Source organism: Poecilia reticulata, chromosome 7 (genome assembly GCF_904066995.2).
Source record: "Poecilia reticulata chromosome 7, P_reticulata-male-v2, whole genome shotgun sequence".
Classification (NCBI taxonomy): domain Eukaryota; kingdom Metazoa; phylum Chordata; class Actinopteri; order Cyprinodontiformes; family Poeciliidae; genus Poecilia; species Poecilia reticulata.
Window position 1 is genome coordinate 25,077,766 of NC_088836.1, and position 26,741 is coordinate 25,104,506.

Genomic DNA, 26,741 nt, shown 5'->3' on the forward strand with positions numbered 1-26,741 from the left:
CAAAGAAAGCTGCAGTCTCCATCCCTGCTTCTCTCTTTGACATTTTCAATTCGAGGTAATGGTACACTTAATTTGTCGTGGTGCTAGCCAGAAATGGGTAAATGACGCAGCTCGGTTACGGAATCCAAGTATAACAAGGATCCTAGAGTGTAATTATCCAGATGTGGTGAATGAGTCAGGTAGGTACTGTATGCGGGTTTGCGGCTGATTTGCACCATCATGTTTCATCCTGCTTTTCATTTTGAGCCACGGACAAGCTGCTACGCTTCACTTGCTCTTATAATTATTTCTGCTCTTCTCCCTTTCTATGCCTAGTCTCTCTGTCATGCCTGCAGTCTGAGCCCATGCCTGGTGTCAATCCTTTGGGACTTGCCTCTGGAATGCCTATTACGGGATTCTGCAGAGGGGAGATTGGGAACGATCTTAAATTCAATAGAATTGTTTCAAATCACAGCTGAGGAATTAAATAAAATCTTACAATGATATCTCTTGGTTCAGATTGGTCACTCAAGTGTTTCACCCTGATAGACTGATAACACAGCCCACTTACTTGTCAGCATCCAAATGCTATAGATTATATCTGAGTGCGCAAAGTGTAAACACCGCAGTCTGTCCTCCCCTCAGTCATTCAACAAAATTTGCTTATGTAGCATTGTAATTCAGAGTGAAATCCAGAGGAGAGATTATAATCCGCAAGAAAATCCTTGTGTTCTTCCTGTAAAACACACAAAACAACACTGCTGTCCCCAGACATGAAAGCTTTAGTGGTTGTCTGTGTTCAACAGATAAAGAGGAACAATTGTTCTAATAAGCTGTTGAGTCCCCAAAAACCCGTCTTTCGGCATGCACATTTGTTCTCACAAAGGCTAAATGTATTTTGAGTGGCAGATTAAGGATATTGGTCAGAGACTTTGCATTGTCGACTCTGAAAAGTGGGCTAAATGTGTGTTTGCGTGATAATTCGCGCATTCTTCGGCTTGACAGCAGACAAAAAGAACAGCTCTGGTCCTGGTTTTGGGAAATGTGTTTTACAGATTGTTAATTATGGGTAACTATAATCTCATTAAGTCCTTTTTCTTTGCGTCTCAATTTCCTGTCCAAGCATTTGCCATGATTGAGAGTTTGGGGGTTTAAGGTCTTCTTTTGTCTGCATTCAAGATATGGCTGTCTCTATATGAGCCATAATGTGTCCCATTTGTATCCCTTTGGGAAAACTTAAGTCCAATAGTAGCAGTTTTGCTAGTCTGAATGAATGCCTGCACCACAAAATTAGACTTGTCTCTACAAGTAATTTTTTTTCCCAAAAATACATTTACCAATTTTCATTTTTAAGAGCGAAACACAACACAAAAGCTCCAATTTACTAAAAAACAGAGGAAAAAAACAACAAAAGTTAGATGGCTTACATGTTTTCATCATCTTTCATCGTCTGCAACTTAATAAAAACTTGAGACAAGATGCTGTCCTTCAGTATAGTCCTAGAAGGGCTCCAATATGCAGTTAAATATATCAGTCTTAGAGTTTACAAATCATTTTAAAAAGTCCATTTCAGTAAGTGAGGAACCAGACAAAGCGCAGCCCGAAGACCCATTATGATGGACACAAACTTTGGACTTGGTTTTCCCTCGCCCGGACGCGGGTCACCGGGGCCCCACTCTGGAGCCAGGCCTGGAGGTGGGGCACGATGGCGAGCGCCTGGCTCAGCCCGAAGAGGAGACGTGGGTCCCCCTTCCGATGGGCTCACCACCTGTCGGAGGGGCCAAAGGGGTCGGGTGCATTGTGCTATGGGCGACAACCGAGGGAGGGGACCCTGGCGGTCTGATCCTCGGCTGCAGAAGCTGGCTCTTCGGACGTGGAACATCAGGATGCCTCCTGGACGCCTCCCTGGTGAGGTGTTCCGGGCACGTCCCACCGGGAGGAGGCCTCGGGGAAGACCCAGGACACGCTGGAGGGACTATGTCTCTCGGCTGGCCTGGGACAGCTGGGGAGAGGGAAGTCTGGGCCTCCCTTCTGAAGCTGCTGCTCCCGCGACTCAACCCCGGATAAGCGGAAGAAAATGGATGGATGGATGGCATTGCAGTAAAATTTTCTTGAAAACACAAAATGTTAGAATATTATAGGAACCTACTCTTACTGTTTTTAAAGTCTTTGCTCTGTAGACCCAAGAGAAGAGATACTGGGTCGAGATCAATGTTGGTTTTGATCATTTTCATGATTTCATTTATTTCAAGCATACACTTTGAGATCAAATTCCATGGCCAGCGTCACTTTATGAAAGCACACAGATTTGCGTTTAAGTTGCGAAAAAGATTTTAGACTGGACTTGGGCTTCTGGCTAAAAAATACTTGAAACCCAACTGGGTTAGCATGGTGTTGTCATGCACCATGAATCTCTGTTTTATAAGTGAGCCTTCCTAATGTAGCAAACTTTGCTTCAATCCATACATCTTTTTCACTCATTGATAACCTGGTATCATTTTAAATACACTTCAAATTTGAAGCTTTTGTTTCACTAGTCTGTCTAAATACCAGCCAGAATTTTACCGTGTTATTTACTGTAAATTAGATACGTTTTATTTATTTTTTTACACCGTGTGGTCCGACCCTCACCAGCTTCTTTCGTTGGTTGACTGGACTCAGGGTGTCTGGAGACTTGGAGGAGAAACTGCTCCTCTGCATTGAAAGTAGTCAGTTAAAGTGGGGTGAGCATCTGATTAGGATGGCTCCCTTTGGAGGTTTCTCATGAAAATCACACTGGGAGCAGAACCTGGGACAGACCCAGAATTCCCTTCAGGGACTAAAAATATCTCTTCTGGCAGGAAAACCCTGAATGGGTTGCTCCTACAGTCGGATCCTTGATGAATGGATCAAATCTTCAACAGAAAAACATTTTATTTTTGTTTTTTTCCTAACTTCAACCCCAGCTTGTGTTAGCCTACTATTATTTTGTTCTTTAAACATAAATGCATAATTATAATTCTGCTTGGTAAATATAATACATTCGTGGATTTCAAAATACACAAATACATTAAAGCAATTTCATGTTTGGATTTGAATACTAGGACAAAGATAAATATGTCAAATATTCATGAGTTAAATTAGGCTTAAGAATAATGAATTCAATGCACAGCAAAGCAATTCAACGTTTTTGGCTGACTAGGTGGTACGCATACAAAGTAAGGATGTCGAGTTCAGTCTTGAGAGACTTGAGTGAGGGGACAGACTTGAGACTTGATTTAGATTGGGGGGAGAATGACATGTCAAAATCTTAGTAAACTGAACTCAACAGAGATGTTACCATGTCAATTTTGTAAGAGCACGAACGAGTTCACTTGTAGCGACAAACCTACAGAGAATTATCTGCTAAGTCTGCAGCTCCCCGCAGCTTTTCAAAACTCCACTGGTGAGCTTGAGCACCTTGTTCAGCTGCCCGTCCTGCATCTTTTATGTTCTGTTTACTCTCACTGTTTCATCGTGTACTGCTTTTTGGCCACAGCAGAAGCTGTTTGAAGAAAGGAGGTGAAAGAAAAAAACAAGACCCGCTTCACAAAACCAAGCATCAAACAGACACAGTCAGAGTTTATCTGATGAACACAGTAAAGTGTTTAGTAGATAAAGAGCCAGATATTTCCCTCAGGGAATGGTTTAGACACAAAATAGCTGGAGAAAGTGGGTTAAAATTTCACCCCCTCTTCTTTAGCTCCATAGGAAGACATTGAGCTGCAAATTTATTTTAATGTCTGTGGAGTCTTGGTAAAAATGTAATAAATGGGCCTTAAACTAAATTATTGATATATTTATGTAGCATACGTTAGATATAAGTACATACCTCTATGTAATCATATTTTAAATCTCCTCCATTGTTAGGTATTTAGATTTTATTGTCTTTATTACAAGGTGTGGTCAAAATCCAATCCGTTGCCGATTCTCATCAACTCACAGGGAAAATGTAGTAAATTCAAACTTCATTTTGACAATATTTAAAAATTAAAAGAGACGTAACAAAAGAAATGTTTAAACTACATCACAGATAACAAATCTACTGGGTGATATGTTGGGAATGTGATTGTTGTGTCATTTAGGTCTGATTGTTTCAGTTGGTGTTTGTACCAAAGTTTCCTTTCCTTTTCTTTGCTGTTTTGATTCCTGCTGTAGAGAGATTTTATGTGTGTTTGTGTTTTTCATGGCTCTCACCAGCCTTTTATATATGGGTGCAATAATAAAAAAAAAGATGCTGAAGCCACTCCTTGGTTTTCCTCATGTTGACCAGGAGGTGGTTCTGCTGGTACCAGTCCACAAAGTCCTGAGTCAGTTAAGCACAGCTTGTTTGAAATGTAACCTTTTCAAAGTTCATTCCATTTTCTATGAGTTTCCAATGAGTAATCAATAATTTTATATTTGTAAGGATTAAGTGTGTGGAGAGACATGTTTAAATTGGCTCTCTGCGCTTTCATTTCTTTTTTTTATTTATTTATTTATTTATTTTTTCTTTTATTTCTTTTATATCTCTGCTAGATTGGACAAGCATTCATATGTATTGGTTCCGGTTTGGCTTGTAACCAAGACTGGCTGTTTAAGAACTGCAGCAAATTGTCACGTCTCTGGGTCTCTCAGTCTCCATGGCAACCCTTAGATGCTATTTACATGCCAACTGGATGTTTGCTACTTGTGTAGAGTTAAGAAATGCAAAAATCCTGACCTCAAACATTTAAACCCTTCAACATTCTGCTACAAGATGCCTTGATTCAGTAGATTTAAATCATCTTTAATTCCACAAACTGATTGTCAATGAAAAAGAAGCTGTTGTAAAATATTTGGAAGTAGGTTTTGCGTAATTAAGATGCATGTGAAGGTTATCTGTTTTCTCTTTAGAGTACCACAGTGAAAGAAACACACTGGCTCCAGATGTTGATATTTCTCTCTGGAATGTTATTTATTCTCTGTCCTTTGAAGAATTTTGAAGACAAGGTCTTGAAAAAATTGTAGAATGTGTTTATTTTCCTAATGTCTACGTAATGTAGATTGTGACAAAAACAATTTCTCGAGTGTGCTTTTGAGAGCTGAGTCATTGATGAAGAGTGATGAAGGAGATATGGAGAAAGACACAGAAAGATTGACTGGGCAGTAAGCGAAGGGCAAGACAAGACTTTGTGCCCAGCTGAACTAACCAATCCTGGATCAGCTAGGTTCAAATTTGGTCACCATAATATTCTTTAATCTTTCAAAAATATATTTTTCTTCTTTTTTTTTCAGATCTGAATTTCAAAGAGAGGAACGTATGTGGCAGGATGAAAAGAGTCAGTGCTTTCCACAGAGAAATAACCTTGAGGCCGGGTCGAATAAATGCTGTACAGAGATCCTCTGCCCACTGAGCTGAGAACCCAGACGTTTAGAACTGCAGGTCAAGGGACCCATTCCGGTTCACAGAGAGGTGAAACAACAAGATCCAAGGCTAAGTGCAAGGTGTCTCATTAATTCATCCGTTTTTTGGGGGGACATCAGGACCTTACAAATCTCTGGCGAAATGTTCACATATTTTAGCCAGCTTTCTCGCAAGTCAAGTCAGATGTTTATACATTTCAAATATTTATGGAAACAGAGTTTTAACTTTACATAGAAGGAGAAAGACCATATTGGGTTACTTTTATCAACTAAAGAAAACCTGAATAGTTCTACAATTGGTTCTTTTAATGACTACGTCCAATACAGTTAGTCAGCGAAGTCTGAATGCCTTCATTGTGAGAATTTCTTCTCATTGTATTCTTGTCTTTTAAAAGTACAAGAAAGTTCTCTTTTTAATTCCATAAAAATATATTTTTTCTTCAGATGGAAAGAAAAGTGTTGAGAGACTTGAAACTGATAATACACCGATACATCTCACGCATTGGGACGTATCGGTTTTGCAGGGAGACATTTATCCATCGAGCTCCACCTTCTCTACACTAGAAAAAAACACTTTTCTGTGCCATCATTAAATACAAAAACGTGTGGAGTTTGCAAACGCTACAGGGACTTACTGAAACTGTGTTCTTTGGGCCACTGGCAGGAAGACGAAGTTCTTTGGCAACAAACATGACAGATGGGTTTGCCGTGTTTGTTGGCCTAAAACAAAAGATAAATATCTGACAAAGTCACTGCTGAGCATGGTGGAGGATCTGTGATGCTGTGGGTCTGTTTTTCTTCCTAAGGCCCTCTTTCTATGTGCTCCAAGTTTTGTGTTTTAGGAGAAGGCAATGTACTACTTTTCCCAATCAAGTAAGTAAACTATTTATATAGCACCATTCAGAGATAAAATCACAGTGTGTTGCAGAATTGCAGATATGAAAGCAAATACAAAAAAGAATCATCAATTAAAGTACTTAATTTATCATTTTTATCTTTTTTTTTTGGAGTGTTTATATTGCATTAGCTACGTGGTTTTAGAAAATTTAGGCATCTAAATTGCATTTTTTATTAGGAATAATAGTTCAGGTTAAAATTACTTTAAACCAGGGGTGCCCAAAGTCGGTCCTGGAGGGCCGGCATCCTGCATGTTTTAGTTCTCTCCCTGGTTTAACGCACCTGGATCAAATGATGGCTCATTAGAGGCTTAAGGAGAACATTGTGATGCTGAAAAGGTTGTAACTACCACCAGGGAGAAAACTAAAACATGCAGGATGCCAGCCCTCGAGGACCGACTTTGGGCACCCCTGCTTTAAACTGATTCTTTTGTCCAATAATTCCCTGGTGACAGACATTGTATTGGTTTTGAAGAAAGTTAAATATCAGTGTTGCACTCCGGTGACTTAAAGCTAGGCAGTGTCCTGAAACACACAGACTCAGACAGCCTGTGAATATATCTGGGTCATCCCTGAAATTATTTTCCTCCTGCCACACTAAGAGGACTCATCCTGTTGCTGTTGGTAACCCTGCCTCCTCATTTGCTCCTCAGTCGAGGGGTGTGCCACAGGTTTTGTTTTGAGTTGAGTATGCTGTCCCTTGGGCGCATAGTAATGAATTTTAAATATTTTGCTTATCACATAAACGCAGATGATATTTAATTAAACAATATTTAAGTAGAAAATTTTCCGGGGGAAAGAAAAAATAAAAATGATGCATGTATATTGCAATTAAATTTGGAGAGTTGATCATTTTCTACAGCCTAATACTAAAACGGTTTTATCAAACACTTGTCCAGAAACCTGCAATTTCACCTCATCATGCGTTAAATCCTCAGCCAGTAATAATCTTACCGTCACTATTGACCAGGCACAGACTTTAATATCTGGACTTTTTCTCTTTCTTTCTAAGATGAGAACTATTACTAAGCTCAAACCGTTTGTGGCAGAAATAAAATAGGAATTGAGTCTGTGAAATTCGTAAATTGCTTCTTCTGCACTTGCAGTTAAGAAACACTTACAAAAAACATTTAGAGATCTTCCCTGAATAGTGACCGCTGTCTGTTTATATTTGCTGCTTGCTCACGTCATCGTGGATCTTTATGCGCTTCAGTTCACAGCTGATTCTTGTTTCAGGCCCAGACCTAAAGAAAAAAGTGCCTTTGAAATCACACTGTCTGACTCTCGCTATCTCTCTCTCTCCAGGAAACTGGGGGTACATTTTCAAATCTATTTTTAACCCTCTGTGTTTGTTATTTTTAAACTGAGTTCGTGTTTGCTTTGCTTTCATATGCCCCGTATAGCAAATAATGTTGTGAAACACTCAACCCTGATATATGGCATATGGAATAGAGTTACTTTCTGTCAGGTGTGTTGCACATAACTGCAAACTAAACCTTTTTCCTGAACAGTTGACAATGTTTTACATTTGTAAAGAGTTTGAGGGGCAGAAAGTATTTTTTTTTCTTGTTCACTAGTTCTTAACAATACATATTCGAAATACACATTTTATTGCATTCCAACAAGTATCCACATACTTACATAGGTGAAGAAATCTAAATATATTAGATCATTAGCGTGCACAAATTCGAGAACTGTTGACTGGGCAAACTATTTTTATTTAACGAAGGTTGATTTCTAGAGATTTCAGATGGTTATGCAAAAATTCAGTGTATTTGAAATTAGTATTTTAATTTCCACTAAATGCTGTTGTTTTTTTCTTTCTTTCTTTCTTCCTTTTATTATCTTGTTTGTTTTATATTTTCACTAAGCACCTTCTCATGTGTCTGGAATAAAGACCCGATGGAGTGACTGACTGACTGGGGCTCTCTGTGATTATCAGTGATCTGTAAGTCGTAGTAGCTCTTTGACAAGACAGTGATGTTGAGAGCCAAGTGCTTTGTTTTCACCAAACAACCCCAGTAAATCTTGTGTTCTATCAGGGAGGACAGACTCGAGGAGGGGATAGTGTCTGTTGTCTGATTGAGTCCTTACGGGCCCCTCTGCCTGTTAGAACATGTCAACATTCCCGGTGCGACCATGTTAGCTGCCCCAACTATTGGTGTTTATTTTCATGGGGCCTCTGAAAGTCTCTGGTATTCATTACCCTTCCTCTGAGAGCAAACATTGTGTAGACAGCTTAGTTCTGCAGTCATGGATAAAGAAGATTAGCAGAGATTATTTGGGGAACACGTTGAGTTAACCAGAAAGTGGCACTACTTCACTTGCAAACATCCCCGCTTTACGGTTGGAGCAGAACCCGGGTTTGACTGCTTTAACCAGCAGCGGGGTTTCAGCCAGATGTCTCAGCATCATCAGGATTAGTCAACGAGGTCCCTGGATTCAATCTTTCTGCTCCCAATTAAGGGCAGATTTACTGACATCAGTCACAGTTCATCACGGTGATTATGTTCAAGCTGTTCAGCGAGGAGTTGAGACAGAGCGTTTGGGAGCTATCGCTAATTGGCGATCCTCACTCTCTCTCTCTCGCTCGCTTTGTGTCCATTCATTAGACTATAAACTGTAAGATTATAGTTGATGTCTGAAACAGTGAAAACTAATTAACTCAAATGTCCTCTTACACTGTCACTGGTCCAAAAAACCACGGTTTGGCCAGCTTTGACCTTTTCAGATTTCCAGCTTTTAATAGCATAAAACTCCCTTCTGTTTTGAGTTCAACATGCACAGTGAGGGTTAACATACTGTTGTAATAAGTACCAAATTTGGTTTGACATTCTCATGTTTTAATAAGCAGACATTTCTCAAAGACACCTTGAAGTGCACATCAATCCAGAGCTTCAGGAGTCTCATACTTATATATTTACTTAGAAAACTCAGGGAGTTTGACGCATGAATGTTAGACCCAATGTTGCAAATGGGATCTATTTACAATATTGTATTTTATGGCTACTTAGCTTTGAGTTAAAAATTATATTATTCACCTTTTAATGGCCCACTTGTACAGTAAAAAAATACATTCACACATTGATGTGATTTTTTTTTTCCATGTATGAAAAAGAAGTGTGTTTGGTTGAAAAGATCTTGTCTTCAAATTTATTGTAATAAGAGATAATTTTACTGAATATTTGAATAAACGTCCTGAAATGGAGTGTGTTGGCCTTGCGCTATGATTCTGCCTTTGTGCTACATATGTAAGTGACATTAACAGTTTGAAAAGCCACCAAGTGGAACTGATGCCGCCCTGCTCAATCCTGAACCAATGATGTTTAACTGATTGAAATTAAGCCATATTCCAAAGAGAACACCAGCCATCCATGAGACAGGGATTTACAGTGGCCTCCAACGCTGTGAATAAAGCTATCGATTCGCTTTTATAATAGAGCTTCATCCCTCTATAAAGTAAGTCAATACAAACCTTCCAGGGACATAATACAGATGGGACATTTAAGCATATATCCGTAATAATGACAATGTTTTGCTTTCAGATTGCTTGCCCCTGAAATATTGCATTGTGTGTACAAGAGGAGGAGGAGTACTGCAATCATATAGTGCGTGGGCTTAAAACGATTAACCTATGAGGAGAAGAGTTGACCTGGCTCAAGATCACAGATTGTATTTCCTTTCAGGTATTTTCACTTTGATGAAGCATGAGTCAGAATTTCAACTTCACATAATAGTTGCCCATTAAAGATACACAAAATACTGAAGCCTATTTTAAAATACCAGAATATGTGCAGGTCAGTCCTGTGGTTCTATTCAATCTGTAAGACGCACAATGCTTTTTTTTAGTGCCAGTAAGGTTAAGGAAAGCGTTTCAATGGTTCAGCCGCACGTAAATGAATGCTTATTATTTAAATGCACATAGAGTTCTCTGCTCTTATTCAAAAGATCATTCTGAAATATTTCGCTAACATAAAAGGGAATTTTTATTACTTCAGCAAAAGCAGAAGCAGAACAGCTTTTACCGATCCCCATGACACCGAAAACTAATTTTACTGCAGACTGGAACACGAACAAAAAACAGGTTTTATTTTTTTCTTCTCCTTTAGGGGAATTAAAATTTAAGGCCAGAGTAAGTGCAGAGATAAGATGAGAAATTTTGTACAGGAAACATGCAGATAATTACACTCATCATTTTAATGGAGAGGGTCATCACCTGAATTAAAGAACTCGATGCTGTAAAGACCTAATAACTGCAGCTTAGTTGAAGAGATATTGTACTGTATGTTCTAGCTTTTATTTTTTCATGATAGGGTTCATTGCCATCTAGTGGATAAAAGGTGAACTGATTGCTTTATGCCTCTCAAAGATAAGTTAATCAACTTTTGCGGTGTCAGACTTTAACAGTACAGGTACAGAACATTGCAAAAGTATACACCTTAAATTTTTACTAACTCTTTTAGGCTACATATTTATATATTCTTTATTGAAGCTTTAATAAAGACCAAGACTGGGTAATGCATAACTGTAAAGCAAAAATGATATATGGTTTCCTTTATTTCTTTGAGAAATAAATATAGGAAAACTGTTGCATGCATGTGTTATTAGCTCAATTTTACATAACAACAATAAATAAACAGATTAGGATTAGGAGATTAGGATATAAACAATAAACTGCTCTGTGCTGAAATAACCCCAAACTTTCAACATATAATAAAGAAATATAGGTGTTTACCTAAACTATCGGGAAGGGAAACAGGTTTAATCAAACAAGCTCATTTCAGTCTGGGGAATACTTAAAACATGATGCTCTGCGACATCCAACATATGAGTCTAAATGTAAATTGTGTATAATTTTCTTTTCAAAAGAAAGCATATTTGCTCTATTTTGTGTAGGTCTGTCACCTAAAATTATAGAATAAATAACTAAACTTTTTCACATGTGTAAGAATGTTTTTGAAAGTAACTGTATAAAAAACACTTAAGACAAAATGTGGAAATATAAAGTTAGCCATTCAAAGAATTACAAGAATTCAGATTTCCAGACAAATGTTTCTAATCTAAAACTATGAATCAAAAAGTTGAATCTTGTGTTTCATTGCTTGTTTTTCTCATTCTGGTTTATTTTAAGTTTCACTGTCTCTTCAGAAGTCCTTATTTCCACTTTTACAGTCTGCCTGCAATCCTCATCTAGCTTCTTGTAGTTGTAATAATGCATGATGAAGAGAAAGACACTGGGCACCAGCATGAGCGCACCACATGCATAGTACATAGTCCGCGAAAACATTAACCATGGCCCCTGAAAGACAGAATGCAGAGTCGACAAGTCAACTTATGTTTCTGCAAAAATTATACTTCATGAACATTGCTCACAAAAATTAAATGCGGGGGTCCTGATGTCTACATATCTGGAAACAAAGCTCTGACTTTTTCTCTTGTTTTTGCTGTCTTCAGCTGAAGGGTTAGCAGACAATGAGCTAATATCCACAGCAGCAGCTTCTTCAGAGGTTTTCCTCCTGCTCACTGATGAGACATTATTGGACTGGGATCGGGCTTGTTTATTAACTGGTCTCATCAAAGCACCAGCCACACAGCGGTTCAGAACAATGGACCACAGGACGGAGAAACTCCCTCTCCCACCAAAGGAATATAAAAGGAACTGATTGAGAGGGGCCAGAGTGGAAAGAACAACTGGACTTCCAGTCATAGCGAGTCCATTTGCGAGTGGCCTTTTGACCTGAAAGTAAGTGCCAGTGATTGTCAGAGCTGACTGCAGGTTGAAGGCAAGACCAAAACCTTTTGAAAGGAAAAGAAAGCACATCGTATTGGGAAGCAGAAAAATAATGATACAGGATTTTAAGTATTTCTTAGCAATTGCATTTTGTCCATTTTAACTTAATACCTCTAAATAAAATCTAGTGCAAGTAATTAATTTCAGAAGTTACTTAGGAAATAGACTCTGTGTGTTCAATTTAATCACTGTACAAATCTAGCTGTTCTATGAAATTGTTGTTTAGCAAATGAATACAAAAGAACGCAGCAGGCAGGTCAGGGATAATGTTGTGGAGAGGTTTAAAGAGAGATTATGATTTAAAACAATATGTTTAGGTTGCAGCATCCTACAGGGCGCCGTCCAGCATTTCTAAATGTATGTAAATGGAGGTTTGTCTAAAGTGAAAGGTCAGACATTGAGATTTAATCAGAGAAATGGTCAGAAAGGGGTAACTGTAGAGAAGGAGAGATCGACAACTCATGTGGGAGAATCTGTTGACAGAAAACTGTCATCCATGTACGCCAATATGTGGGATCCTTTATCACAACCACTGACTCCTAGTAACACCCCAAAAATGTCTTCTGTTTGGTCAACATTTATGATTAGTTGCTGGAAATTGGCTGTTGTTATGATCAAATCCCTTAACGAGTCTTTAAACTGTTAGTCTCCATGTTTGATGATGATATGGCTGGATAGAGATTCAAAGCTGCCTTTCTGGCAGAACAATTAAAAATAAGCAGCCCAAACTCCAACAGAATCGTTTAAATTTTTTATTTGGCCATCACCAAACACTGACGTGACCCGTGGGAAGCTGGCAACCCATGAAGGAACCTCCTTCACCCATAGGTATTATGAATAAGATAAATGAGATAAGTCTTAAAGGTAGGTGCATCTTGGCAATTCTGGTTGAAAACCTGCTAGGGATTGCAAAAAGAGTTGAAAATGGGATGTAAGTTAATTTTTTGACAGGACAACCCTAAATAAACCCAAAATAAAACAGTAACATGGTTTATATCAAAACGTTTTCAACAGAGTAAAATGGAGCAGTCAAAGTCCAAATAGTGAGGATGTGAGAATCAGAGGCAAGAAATGAATATTGATGAGTACCAGTGATCTTCATCCAATCTAACTGAGCTTGAGGTAAAGAAAAAACACACAAAAGATGCTATCGCTAGATGTGATCTGTAATTGCTGCACTTGCAGGTACTTAAGCATTGACTCAAAGGAGCTGAATACATGCATTACACATTTTTCAGATATTTCTGTGAAGAATTTATAAAGCAATGCATCCTTTTTCTTCCATTTCAAGAATATGTTCTACTTTGTGTTTTTGTCTGTCACATAAAAGACTCTGAGGACAGTCTTATTTTGCAGCGATTTTGGCAAACATTAATATATTCCACTGAACAAGTGCCAGTGACCTCACAGAGAAAGAAAACAAGGTCAAGTAACTGAAACAAAGCCAGTTCTAACTGAACAACTTAACCAACCTTTCAATACTAAAACTTAACCGTACAAAAAGATGACGTTTGTTAAACAAAAGTAACAAAATAAGTAAACATTAAGCCCCAAAAAATATTACTCAAGAAAATATGAGCCCACCGACCATGACCTCAGGTCTGCTGCCATGTCTGTTTACAAGCATACTGCAGACAGGGCCTGCATGTGAGAAGAACATTTCTCTTTATTCAGTTATCCTATCAGCGACAAAAAAATAAATAAAAGCTTTGTTAGCATGTAGCTGTTCAAGCATACTAGTCCCAGTAGAGCAAATTTTATAAGTGACTGTTGAATTTTTGTGAAAGTAGCCTATGGCTGCCTTTGACCGCCTGCATACATAGATGGCAGCATGACTGAGGACACCCAGGCAATCTCCCTGTAGGAAACTGAAAAATATTCCTGAATTTCCTTGAAATAGATGGTGAGGGACTTGGGAAAGGCATGAGAGAATCCTATGGAGATGAAAGCAGCAAAGGCGACAGCCCATCCCCAGCCTCCATCTGGTGGCGTGTAGCCTAGATTGGTTGCTGCTGCAGGTGGCATGTTCAATCCTCAGACTGGAAAGTGGAAACAGATAATAAGATGTGCACAGAGAACAAGCAAGTGCAAATTTCCAAAGAGATTCTGGCCCTGTTTTTATACTCCTTAATAAACAGATTGTTTTCCTCACCTCTGTGCGGTCTTTAAAACTATTCTGAGCAGCCTGTGAAACTATAGATTCCTCCCTCAGCACCCTGCTGCAGGTCCTTTGATCTCATCACATGTGCTTCCACAAAAAATGCAAGTGGCTGTTCACAACAAAAGCAAAGGAGTAGCCCCTTCCTGAGGCGTGGAGCTAAAAAAAATAAATAAATCCTCAGCAGGTAGCTAAAGATCAAGTGGAGAGTTATAAGAGTTTCATCATGCAATGCAACATTTCCTTTAAAAGTTACAGAATGTGTTTTTTTATCACATCATTTTATGCCTGATATATATTTGTGTAAGTTTTGTGGTGTTTTTTTGCAGATTATGTGTTAAAACTGCTGTTTTAACACATAATTTATTAGCACATAGAAGCCATAAAATAATGAAATGATATTTAATTTAGACATCCAAGTATAACACGGCACAGAAACAAAATAATTATGAGTTTTAAGATTTTAGAAACCATGCAAATTAAGAACATGCCTTTTATTTATTTTTATTTATTTATTTGCAGGAGTGTAAAGTTATGCTGAACATTTTAGAAAAAGGCATTCTTTCAGCAGGGAAACTATCTTAGTAAAACCACATGTGACAAACGTTTTATTAACCCAGGTACCAAAACTTTGAACACTCCCTCTTGCATAAAGGGCACCACTTTGTCTTTTCCTATATGACAAGGTTAGTCCACACAGAGAGGGAACTTTGATCTTTCCTCTTTGCACTATCCCCCCATCTTCCAGAGAACTGTCTCTGAAGATATCAGGGCCTTTGACAGAGAAAAAGAAGCACAAGTCTTCCGGCATAAATGTGTTTTTCTGGCACAACTCCTAAACGTGCTATCACCAAAACGTTCCTGTGGAGACATGATGAGCTCCCAATTTGCTGCAGATATTTTTAAAACTTCTTTCGTATTTGGCCTTGACCTTTGGTTCTGTTTCTAAAATAAATGTCTTTCTTAAATTCACGGAAATTACACACACATATATATATATATATATATATATATATATATATATATATATATATATATATATATATATATATATACAACATCAGACATCTCAGTCCAGAAATGCGCAGTTCTAGGCCCAGCCAAGATACTGCGCAGAACCCTCAAGCTCCCAAGCCAAAATAAATGTTATATTGAGTACAGTAATTTCACGTACCCACACCTATATATATATAAGTAAAGGTGTGGGTACGCGAAATTACTGTACTCAATATAACATTTATTTTGCCTTGTTTTGTTTTACAAAAATATAACGATTTGCAAATAAAGCGCATTACTGATGGTTCAGTTTATTAGATTCAATACAAAGACCCTCCAGAAGGTGGCACTGTTGTTTGACCTACCGTAACTCAAGAAGAAGAGGAGCTCCGTTGTTATGTGTTTGTTCTTGATCTTTGAAACTTAAACACGGTCTTTTTTTTTTTTTCTTCCATTCGCAGACGTTAACTTTGCCAAAGTTAAGGAACTTTCTAATAGCATCAGCCATATTCGGCTGCATTTTTAAATTGATCGTTTCGACAGTGTCTTATTCGAGTGGTTTTGTTAGTTATGTTTTGTAAAGTTAGAGTGGGTTTGTCCACAGCGGCTCCAGTCAGGTTCCCCAGTTGTATGAATCCGACAGTGAAGCTGGTGTCGCCTGGGTTCTGTAGACACCAGCGGAGGAACCTCAACTCCGAATCTGCAGGTGTCAAGGTGAGACATGCCTGTTCTTTCATTAATCTAACAGCGAGCCTTGACATCTCTGGGAAACGTAAATGGTGAAGCTCAGTTCTTGATTTCACCTAAAAAATACAAGTTGTAATAAAAACTTTTCATTCTAATAAAATTGTTTCTAAGTGTAATCACTTAATATGAAGCCTATGCCAAAGGATTATTTTAAAATCAATCAGGCTGCTCTCAAAAAAATTTTTTAGTGATGAAACATATGCTTACTTTGAGAAATTACACTCCACACTGTTGCTGAACACGACTCCATAGTGATGCTTTTTTTTGCCAGTTTGCTCCATAATTATGTTTCGAAAAATGTTATCAGATGCATCTATTCATGTAATAAATAAAAGCTCATGATTATCATTATGTTATAAAGAAAATGATCACTCATGAAAAATATGCTTAGGCATAATGATGAAATTAATGATTTTTGCAGTCCAACATGTAAAACACTGTGATGCACTGAGTAATTTGATAACTTTCTGTTCCCCCGCCCCCCAAAAATTCCACTTTTTTCTCTTATATATCCAGAAAAAGGCCATCATTGCTCCTCTGATCAATATGGTTAATTTGTACATAATACGCAGCATTATCGACATTAGAAAATAAATATCCCATTCATAAACAAGAATCATCTTTCTTAATTCTGACAACTTTTCATCAGAACCAATAACACTGTCATCAGCTCACACTTTTCCTTCCATAAGCAATTTTCGTGCTTGTATTTGTTTTTATTTTTATTTTTTTGTGAATGAGTAAAATCCAACAGATTAAAGTATCATAATCTCTATTCTTCTCCAGGTGTTGTATGATGGGTTGTGTCCCATCTGCATGACAGAGATCCGCTTCCTCCAGTTCCTGCAAAGAAACCAACCGGGGAAAGTTCATTTTATTGACATCTCTAAGCCAGGCTACGATGGGGCAAAATACAATGATGTCACCTATGAGATGGCCATGGAGGAGATGACTGTAATCGATGAGAAAGACAAGGTTAACTCTGAACAACCTAACTGAGATTTAAATAATCTGAATAATCTGAAAAATGCACTTACATCTTTACTTTTGGCATTGCCAGGTGCATCGCGGGGTTCCAGCATTTGCAGTGATGTATGGCGCCGTTGGGCTCGGCTGGTTGGGCCGCTTTATGATGTGGTCAACAGTGAGGCCGTTTATGGATAAATCATACGCCATCTTTGCAAGGAATCGACTTAAGTGGACTGGACGGGCAGAGGATTGCACCACAGGACGCTGTGAAAAGAAATCTGTTGACTCTTCCTGACTTCATTATTAAAATTAGCTACTGTATATTTATTGATATGAATGTGTTGCATATTGTGCTGCAGGAAAATCTAATTAAAATGCTGGAATATAGGTGTGGTAAAGACTTTATGCTTTTTTTTATACATAGTTCGCAATTTGTAAATGCATGCTAACAATAGTAAAAAAGAAAAGGGTTTGGAATTGCATAATAGTGTGACATTTGTTTTACAAACTATCTTTGTCTATCAAAACTATTTTAGTTATATTGCATTTGAAGAAACATGACCGAGTGAGCGCTCTTAGCAGCAAACTGTCTTTGACGTATATTCTTCCGGTAACCATGTCAACAAGAATTTAAGCATTTAGGAGAAAGTAAGCAACTTATGAATATCTGAATGTGCTTTATACGCTATGTGCCTTGGGAAACGTTTATCTTTGTAAGTATTTATGAACTTAGAAGACACTTAAGCGTTGTTGTTGATAAAACACAGAGCAGTGAACATTATTTTTTGAGTGTACCGTTATCGTGTAGAAGTATATTTGTCTTTCTGTTGTATTTCAGTTATAAAAACGTTTTGAGTGTAGTATTAAGATGAGCGTAGTGGCTAGTAATGTTTTTTTTTCATTACTGTTATATTTCAGTTTCAAAAACGTTTTGAGTGACATTATGAGGATATTAGCTATTGATGTGTTTTTGCCTTTTGTTGTATTCACAAAATAGTTATAAAATATCTTCAGTTAAGAAAAGCAAGCTTGCGTTCTATTATTTATTCGCTGGCTGTAGCTGCACATAGTTATGTGTTAATCCATCCATCCATTGTCTTGACACCCTTGTCCCTTAGTGGGGTCGGGAGGGTTGCTGGTGCCTATCTCCAGCTAACGTTCCGGGTGAGAGGCGGGGTCACCCTGGACAGGTCGCCGGTCTGTCGCAGGGCAACACAGAGACACACAACCATGCGCGCGCACACGCACACTCACTCACTCACAACACCTAGGAACAGTGGCCAATTAACCTGACAGTCATGTTTTTGGACTGTGGGAGGAAACCGGAGTACCCGGAGAAAACCCACGCATGCACAGGGAGAACATGCAAACTCTATGCAGAAAGACCCGGGCCGGGAATCGAACCCATAACCTTCTTGCTGCAAGGCAACAGCTCTACCAACTGCTCTACCAACTGCTCCACTGTGCAGCCTTAGTTATGTGTTAAGAACAGCATAATTGGAGTAAAGTTTTAATCTGTTTTATGGAGCTCATTTTGAGTGACAGCACTATTTTCTGATCAGCAGTTCAGTCTTGTATTCTCATCATCAACTCTGAAAGACGTGTCCTCTAGCGAACAGGCTGGTATATGACAAACACTCAGCAACATCAACAACAAAAGACCTTTAAGCAGCAAAAGATGCCTGATCAGACAATAAAGCAATTTGAAAGACAGACAGAAAACGAGTTCTGCTTTAGCAACTGTTCTATTTTGTTAAATGTATTGTGCAGAGATAAGACTGAAAGTCACTGAAGCAAAATGCAGTCAATTTCCTGTCATACCAGAAAATCAGATTGAAATTTTTTTTTTCAAAAGCAAATAAATAAGAAGACTGTGAGAAAGCTGCCACTAGATGCCACTGTAAGTCTGCATTATTATGAGCAGACTTAAAGGAGATAAATTGTTGCTGTGATATGTCAAACCCCTAACACTTCATTTTGTTTGTAAGTAATCCTTTAATATTATGTTCAAGCAGATACAAGCACACAAACATTACTCAGTGTAAAGTTAGATGAATATCTCCACTGCGTTGCATGTTCATCATTCGAAAGGTTACACAAGTTAGTTGTGGCTGTAGTTTGCACAAAATGTTTCTCTTGTGGAAAGAAAAACAGATGCATTTCAGCTTTCATGCTTTTGATCATATTTTTTTTACTCAAAAAGAAACATGATGAGACTATCTGTTTAGTTTGAACCTGTGCGTGTAAATACTTTTTTAAGAGGAAAACATGTCAATATTTCAAGATGACATTCAAATGAGTTATTGAACATTTTAAATCTTGATACATTGAAACATCAGATAAGATATATGTTGTGTGTGTTTGACTCTGTGTGTGATGAGATGTGACGTACCGACTAACAGCTCAGAGACATGCTCTCTCTTGCTAATTCTAGATTTTCCAGGAATGATGACATGACTTCATGATGTATCTTCGTCTATGACGATTGACTGAACTGGTCCAAAACTCCAGCAGTCCACAAACAGAACCGCTCCCAAAGTCTGGATCAACACAATACGACAGAATTTTTTCATGCAATTCCCACAGGTAAAAATTTGAAGTTGCTTTTTGGTGAGGTTTTGTTTACCTGAACTGGTTGTCCCCAGAAGTTTACTGGAGTAGGACTTAAGACAAAACAAGGATTTATTTTTCAGCTAAATCTGTTTATCAAATCTGCTGTGAAGGTTAAGGTATGATCGTTTAGATCACAACTTTGCCCTGTAACAGTAAAAATAATCGGATTAGGTAACTCGCCAAAGTAGTCAAATTGCATTCTTTGACTATTTCAATGTATGAAATAATCAAAGTATGCAAGGTCGAGGTTGTATATTATTTTTTACCTGGACAATAAAGCTTGGGATAACATTCCCATTAAGCAGTTCTAGGAAACAAGCTAGAGCCGAGCATAATGCCAAATAAAGGCTACCCTTTTCAAATTTTGGGGGAAAAGTCAACTGACTAAATTTTTACCTTCACTTCACTTTGCTTTCTCAGTAGAGTGCATTTTTTGCAAGACACTGTGTGTAAATAAAACATTTGTTAATGATCTTATAGATATTTTATATAATTATATATTTGCCACTGTGCATTATGTAGGTCTTCATTGACCAATGATTGATCAGTTGGATTCATTAAGATTGTGTTATGGATTATTTTTAGGTTGCAGTTGATTATGTTGCAACAGAGAAGAGGTGTCCACAACAAGTCTGGGAGCTTCATACCACACTGAGTCAAGAATGGGTTACCCATTTTGCTCAGGTTTCACTAAGAGGACTTTAATATCATGCAGGAATATGTACACAATGATCTGTCTCAAAAGAGACCAAAGACTGGCACTTTGTCCGAACTCATCCAGGCTTTATGCATGTACTAGCAGTGCAAAGCCCTTTACAAGTTACACCTCAGTCTTCTTTAAAGAAATTGCCAGGGAAGTAAGACATCTCCGTTGTTTGTGTTTTTATTCATTTACTAATAAGGAGGCATTTAAAACCAAAACTCCAGTTGGGATTTTTAATTCATGCGTGCTGAAAAGTCACCCACTGTCCAGACACTTTAACATTTGCTTTAAGAGAAGGCATGCCGTTGGGTTTGCTGAAAATGGCAGTTTTATCGTAACAGTTCCTGAATATCAGTGCCAGTCACAAAAGCGCAGGTTTAGTCAGTGGTCAGCTGCAAATCAAAAACAACCGGGAGGCAGCAGCCAAGCACAGTCTTCAAAATCCAAAGAGAAACAGGAAAAACCAGAGACTGTTGCCTCCAGCGATGACAAGTCTGGACTGGACATCAGCCCTTTGACTGCAGTATTTGGCGAGACCTTCAGTTACGTTGCCAAACGTATTGGCTCAGTGTTCTCTGTGGATGACACAGGTCAAAAGCAGGATCTATCTGCTACTAGAGAAAAGACCCGGAAGGTGAAGAAGAAAAAAATCCCAGACTCTGGTGAAAAGCCTGAAGTTAAACAACATATAGAACAGACAACAGCGCAACACCAAAACGTCGCCGACACCGCTGAGGACTCATTCATCCACATTGCGGAACACATCAATAGATACTTTGGCGCCAGCGATGATGTAGGTGAAGTTGACAGTGACAAAGAACGTCCTGTCTCAACAAAACCTACCTCAAAAGCTGCTAGCTCAAAAGACAGCTCGAAAGACAGCTATTCTCAGACATCATCTTATATCAATCAGTATTTTAGATCAAAAAGTGAACAGAAGGACCTTGGTCCAACTGTCAAAACAAAGATAGACCTGGCATCCTTTAGGAAGACATCTCTGATGGACATCTTTCGCCGTCCCACTACTGCTATTTCAGATTTTCTGAATTCGATGTTTGAGGAGACTGAAGTCATAACTGAATTGCCTTTACCAGAGATCCTAATAAATAATAGGGTGAGTTGATCTGACATGTTTAATAGCTTGAACTTGTTCACATTTTGTCACATTACAACCAGTAGCCCTTAAAAAGTAGATGGAGTTTTGTTTAATAGACCAACTCCCAAGTAGTTCGTTATTTTGAAGAAGGATAGGGATAGTTTTAATCTGATGCCCTAAAAGAAATTCAGGGCAATTATATACCTCAGAAGACATCTCACTAATTAATATAATTATATTTTATTTTTATCTGTACTGTGAATGCCTCAGAGGTTTGTGAAGAATATTAGAGAACAAACAGCATCATAAAGACAAACAATGGCTGGAGATAAATTTGTGGGGAAATCTAAAGCAGGATTAGGTTATAAAACAATACTGCAAGCTTTGAATATATATAATTCTCAATCTATCATCCAGGAGTTTGTGTAACAACTGACCAGGGAAGGACAGCATCAGATTTCCAGATTGTAAAAGAACATCCTGTGGTTAGATGGGACCAGCAGTTTACTTTCACATTACAGAATGGGCAAAAGAAAATCAGTCTCTTGATGTTTAAGACTGGTTAAAAAAAGAAAACAACAACACTCACTTCTAGCCTAAGTAGCAACAATATGTGGTTTTGCACACTATTATTTTCAGATTTTCAATTAGTAAAATACAATCAGTTATAAAAATCACATATTTTTGTATAGCTTCACCATCATCTCCTGCGTTGCCGCATCACATTAATCCCCTTTAGCACACTTGGAAGTTTGTGTATTTTGCATGCTAATGTTTTAAAACTTTCAAGAGGTATAAAGATCTTATATGGTCTTTTGCCTCATATGAGTTTCGTACACTGTTAAAGCTCTGCAAACGTTGTGTATTTTCAGTGTGTCTTGACCCGCAGACAAGCAGAGGAGACCACACTTAGGTTAATACTGAGACTAGAACAAGCCTCAGCTCCAGACATTATGACTGCCTGCATAGAAGTACTCAATGAACACCTTATCCGCTTCCCAGCATGCAAGTCTTTTATCTGGCAGGTCTTGTGAACATTTGTGTCAAAGTAAGGGTTACAAATGTTTAAAAAGCTTAAAAAATATGTAAAAATCCAAGATGCTTTTTGTTCCCCAGGGGAGATGTATAGTCAACCTGTTGAGACTGCGGCGAACTTACAAACACCATCGAGGACTGCAGGCCTCTATAAGAGAAGCCTTAGCTCTGATTGGTTTTGTGGATCCAGTCAAAGGTCATGGCATCAGAGTTCTCTCCATTGATGGTGGAGGTACAAGGTTAGTAAATATTGGAAACTTTACTGTTAATAAGTTATAATGTGCAAAGTAAATGAAGTAGTAGTTGCTTTCTTTAACTAAATTCTGCAATATAGTGATACTGGTAAAATATTATAGATCAGCTGTATTCACTTAATCTTGGAGTAAATTGAAATAAAATGTGTCATATTATCCAAGACAGACATGTAGTAGCAGAAAAATTCAATTTTAAATGTCAGTATTAAATGAATACTGAGGAAAAAAATAGGAATCAGTGAACATCAATCAGTGAACCAGCATCTTCTAAGTATATATTTCAATCTGATTAAGTTCTTCTTGTTTAGTATCAGCTCACATTTGCTTTAATTTAAATGAACTTTACAACACAATCACATCTAATTAATATCTATTTATGTAGAGTCCAAGTCAATCAAAATGCCATACAAATTGATCCAATCTATTCTATTAAGATCTAGTCATATAGTTAAATTAAGACTTTAATGCATTATAGTCAAACTCAGTAGGTATTAAATGCTAATTGCTAGAAAATATGACCTTTTAAGGGAGCCAGTCAAATGATTTTAAGCTTACTCACTATTCTGCGTACTGATACACGCAAGTGAGAAGAAAAACAACAACCATGACGGACTATATGAGGATTAAGTTGTTAATATGCTGCTCCGGTCGGACAACAACTTTAAATATGTAAGCTAAGCTCCACCGTTAGCCTCCATGTTTACTTCCACAAACACTGAGCACTTCTTCTTTTTATGGCAGTTGGCAGAACGCTGACACTATTGCGCCCTCTGTTGCGCATGCGGGACACTTTCAGGTCGTTTGCCCGTTCACACTGCAGAACGCATACAGGTCGCATTTACTGGCAGTGTGAACGGCCCCGGCAAAAAAATCGGAATTGCCAAAAAATCGGAATTGGGTCACTTCAGGCTGCAGTGTGAGCGCATTGTTGACTACAACAATCCCAATTATAGATACATTTACAAAATTCAAACTTTGTGTAACAATAATTCCAGTCTTCTTTTTTTTTCTATTATAAAATGACTTTCGAACCATGACACATGACTTTTTTTTGTATGACTACATTGCTTTTAGAAGTATTTCTACACTTTACAAAAACCAACTTCAATGTTTTGGGGGGTTTATGTAACAGTCCAAAACATGACAGAAAGTTGAAGGAGAAGGATACATGGTTTTCAGTTTTTTTTTTTTTTTTTTTTTTTTTTTAGGGGTTTTTGCGAGTAAAAATTGGAAAACTGTAAATATTTCTGTTCTTCCATTTCCCAGAGGTGTTGTACCTCTGCAGTTACTAAAGATACTAGAAGATGAGACCGGCAGAAAGATTCACCAGCTGTTTGACTACATCTGTGGAGTGAGCACAGGTAAAAACTAAAAAAACAAGAAAGAAAGCAAGCTAAGTCTGACATGTTAAGATATTTCTGTTTTAATCTGTATCTATGTGTCACTTTAAAGTCATTGCTTCTTTATGCTAAAAGGAGCCATCTTAGCTTTCATGTTGGGACTGGGCCGTGTTTCTCTGGAGGAGTGTACTGAAATGTACCGCCAAATTGGAACCGAGGTTTTCAAGCAAAACCCGCTGGTTGGCACTGTGAACATGGGATGGAGTCACTCCTACTATGATACCGCAACCTGGGAGAGAATACTACAGTACGTACTCTGAAAAAAATCTGTTTATATGCATTAGAATGAAACTTAATGAGCATTGACAATGAGATATAAGTTATACTCCCCACATGTTACCTATTTTACTTGAACAAGGGAGACGATGGGTTCTGATCTGCTAATTAAAACATCCAGAAACAAGGGCACTCCAAAGGTAAAGACAATATCTTCTTTCAAAATTGATGAGGTGTGATATTTAGGTCAAAGCTGGTACACGTTCAGCTTTGCAACCAAGGATTTGTTCCTCTTTTTCAGGTTTCAGCTGTCAGTGCAGTTGTGAACTGGGGCACAGGCCCTAAGGCCTTTGTGTTTCGCAACTACAGCCACAAACCAGGCTGCCCTAGCCGCTTTTCAGGGGGGTCCGACTACAAGATGTGGGAGGCAGTGCGTGCATCATCAGCCGCACCTGGATACTTCCAGGAGTTTCTTTTGCAGAATGACATCCACCAGGTTGTATAGTTGTCTGCAATAAAATTATCAATGTAAAATATTCATTAGCCACAAACATGTCTCACAACCATGCATCCTTAAAATCATCTTAAATTCATGCATCCAAATTAAATAAAAAAAATAAATAAATAATAATAATAATTTGATATTTTATATGTCAATCACATGTATCAAATTTTGTTTATTTATTCTTGTAAATAGACCAAGAGTAAAACTATTCTCTCTCTGTGGGTTTTTGTTTTTTTTCTCCTGGAGCTTTATGTCAGGAAAACGTTTGAGACACATGCAGACATCTTCATTGCATTCTGTGACTCTCTGCAATTGAGGCCACTGATAACTAGCTGCTGATATACTAGTTAGATATACTAGCTAACTAGTTTAGTTGCATCTATTATGGTTAAGTGCAACTTTATCATCAGTTGGCTTTTCGATGTCCGTCTTCACTTCTGTTGCCAACCTGTTTGGTTCTACATGTAGTCTGTGCAATAACGTTTGGCAATACAAGAGTTAAGACTATTGAGAGCCACACAGAGTATGAGAAAACTCCTGCCAAGAGTCACAAAAGACCACAGAAATGTCACAGTTTTGATCCACATGCATTGCTAAATCTTCCCAGAAAACAGTCGGCGGGACTGCTACTGTTAGCACTGCTCTAAGAGCAGGATTTGCTGCAACACAAACTCTGAAGTCAGAGGTTTAGTGGATTTTACGCCATATAAAATGTAGTCAGGAATTGCTGAGCAGTTTCTTTTTTTCTGTAGTTTTTCATTGTGATGAACATATTGACATTTAATATCTATGCAACAGTGAATCTGAGCTAGAATGTTGGATTGACTTCCTTTGGCTCTTGTAAACTATACAGCAGGTGTGTGGAATTAAATGTGAATCTTCTCTGTCACTGCAGGACGGAGGAATCATCATGAACAATCCCTGCAACTTGGCGGTCCACGAGAGCCGGTTGATGTGGCCCAACACACCCTTTCAGTGCGTGCTGTCCCTTGGCACCGGACGCTATGACAATGTCAAGAGGAGCCCTAGTACCTCCACGAGCCTTCGAGAAAATATCACTAACCTGATCTTCAGCGCCACTGACACTGAAGGGGTCCACACCCTCTTGGGCGATTTGCTGCCCCCAGATGTCTACTTCCGCTTCAACCCCATGATGAATGATGAGGTGTCCTTGGACGAGAATCAACCCGAGACACTGGATAAGCTTGTGATGGAAACCCAGGACTACCTGGAGACAAATCGGTCTAAAGTGGCCAAGCTGTGTTTAGTTCTAAATTCACAGCGCTCACCTGTCGACCGAGCCAAGGACTGGATTAGTCAGAGGACTTGGGAAATGAAGAAGATGCTGATATGATTTGGTGAGATGCAGCTTTTCTACACGTGCACTGCTGTGAAGCACATTTACAAATGCTACAGAAAAATAGCAAAAGAATGTATGGAATAAATAAAAAGAATAAATACAACAGATTTTATGCTTTTGACACTTGTTTGTACAATGTCAAGACATTTATTTCACAGAACGTCTTGAGTTATGCTCGGTTTAGATGAAGAAGCAGGTAAGGTAACACCTTCTCTTATGTTATTGCATTTGTTTGCTCTCTTTATGTGTTTTCTTTATTAGATTCAACTAAGTGCGCTAAACAATGTTACAATAATATGATATAAGATAAGCAACTCTCAGCAGAAAGGATTTCTTTTAACAATTCATTTTATGTAATGCAAACAACATTTATGCCAGTTTAGACTGTAATATGTTCAGAATTATTTTGGAGCTGTCTTAGTTAACATTATATATGTTATTAGATATTTTTTCGTATAATCATTGTCATTCAGCTTGAGGGAACCGTGACCCTCAGTCTGTAGCAGTTTATGCTTTCTTTCCAGATGACACGGCTCAAAAAAGTACCCAGAATCCTCCTGCCTGTGGCCTCCCCATCTTCAAGAAGGGACTCGGAGGTGAAGGCAGGGACGGGGCCAGCC

General features: G+C 38.2%; 1 protein-coding gene and 1 pseudogene across 6 annotated transcripts; one reads left to right on the top strand and one right to left on the bottom strand.

Annotated features, from left to right (window-relative positions):
• Window positions 1-11,634: 11,634 nt before the first annotated feature.
• LOC103467947 (monocarboxylate transporter 2-like) lies at window positions 11,635-14,267 on the bottom strand (annotated as a pseudogene).
• A 1,330-nt stretch (window positions 14,268-15,597) lies between these two features.
• LOC103467668 (calcium-independent phospholipase A2-gamma-like) lies at window positions 15,598-26,228 on the top strand. 6 transcript variants are annotated; one of them, XM_008414261.3, is made up of 12 exons: window positions 15,599-15,937; window positions 16,757-16,945; window positions 17,031-17,652; window positions 19,374-19,525; window positions 20,138-21,369; window positions 22,224-22,376; window positions 22,468-22,625; window positions 23,907-24,001; window positions 24,116-24,287; window positions 24,399-24,456; window positions 24,558-24,752; window positions 25,657-26,228. In XM_008414261.3, exons 5-12 carry the CDS (start codon window positions 20,215-20,217, stop codon window positions 26,113-26,115), a joined length of 2,445 nt encoding a protein of 814 aa, XP_008412483.2. In that variant the 5' UTR covers window positions 15,599-15,937; window positions 16,757-16,945; window positions 17,031-17,652; window positions 19,374-19,525; window positions 20,138-20,214; the 3' UTR covers window positions 26,116-26,228. The 6 variants fall into 6 exon arrangements, with proteins under 6 accessions (XP_081465278.1, XP_008412483.2, XP_081465277.1 ...); XM_081609151.1 differs by lacking the exons at window positions 24,399-24,456; window positions 24,558-24,752 and having other exon boundaries at window positions 25,657-25,748; XM_081609153.1 differs by lacking the exons at window positions 20,138-21,369; window positions 22,224-22,376 and having other exon boundaries at window positions 15,600-15,937.
• The last annotated feature ends 513 nt before the right edge of the window (window positions 26,229-26,741 follow it).

What these genes read in the sequence shown, in the direction of transcription:
- LOC103467668 (XM_008414261.3), top strand. Translation starts at nt 20,215, where the DNA reads ATGGGTTACCCATTTTGCTCAGGTTTCACTAAGAGGACTTTAATATCA. An exon ending in ATTGATGGTGGAGGTACAAG is followed by an intron (nt 22,626 to 23,906) that starts GTTAGTAAATAT and finishes TCCATTTCCCAG; the next exon opens with AGGTGTTGTACCTCTGCAGT. An exon ending in CATCTGTGGAGTGAGCACAG is followed by an intron (nt 24,002 to 24,115) that starts GTAAAAACTAAA and finishes TTATGCTAAAAG; the next exon opens with GAGCCATCTTAGCTTTCATG.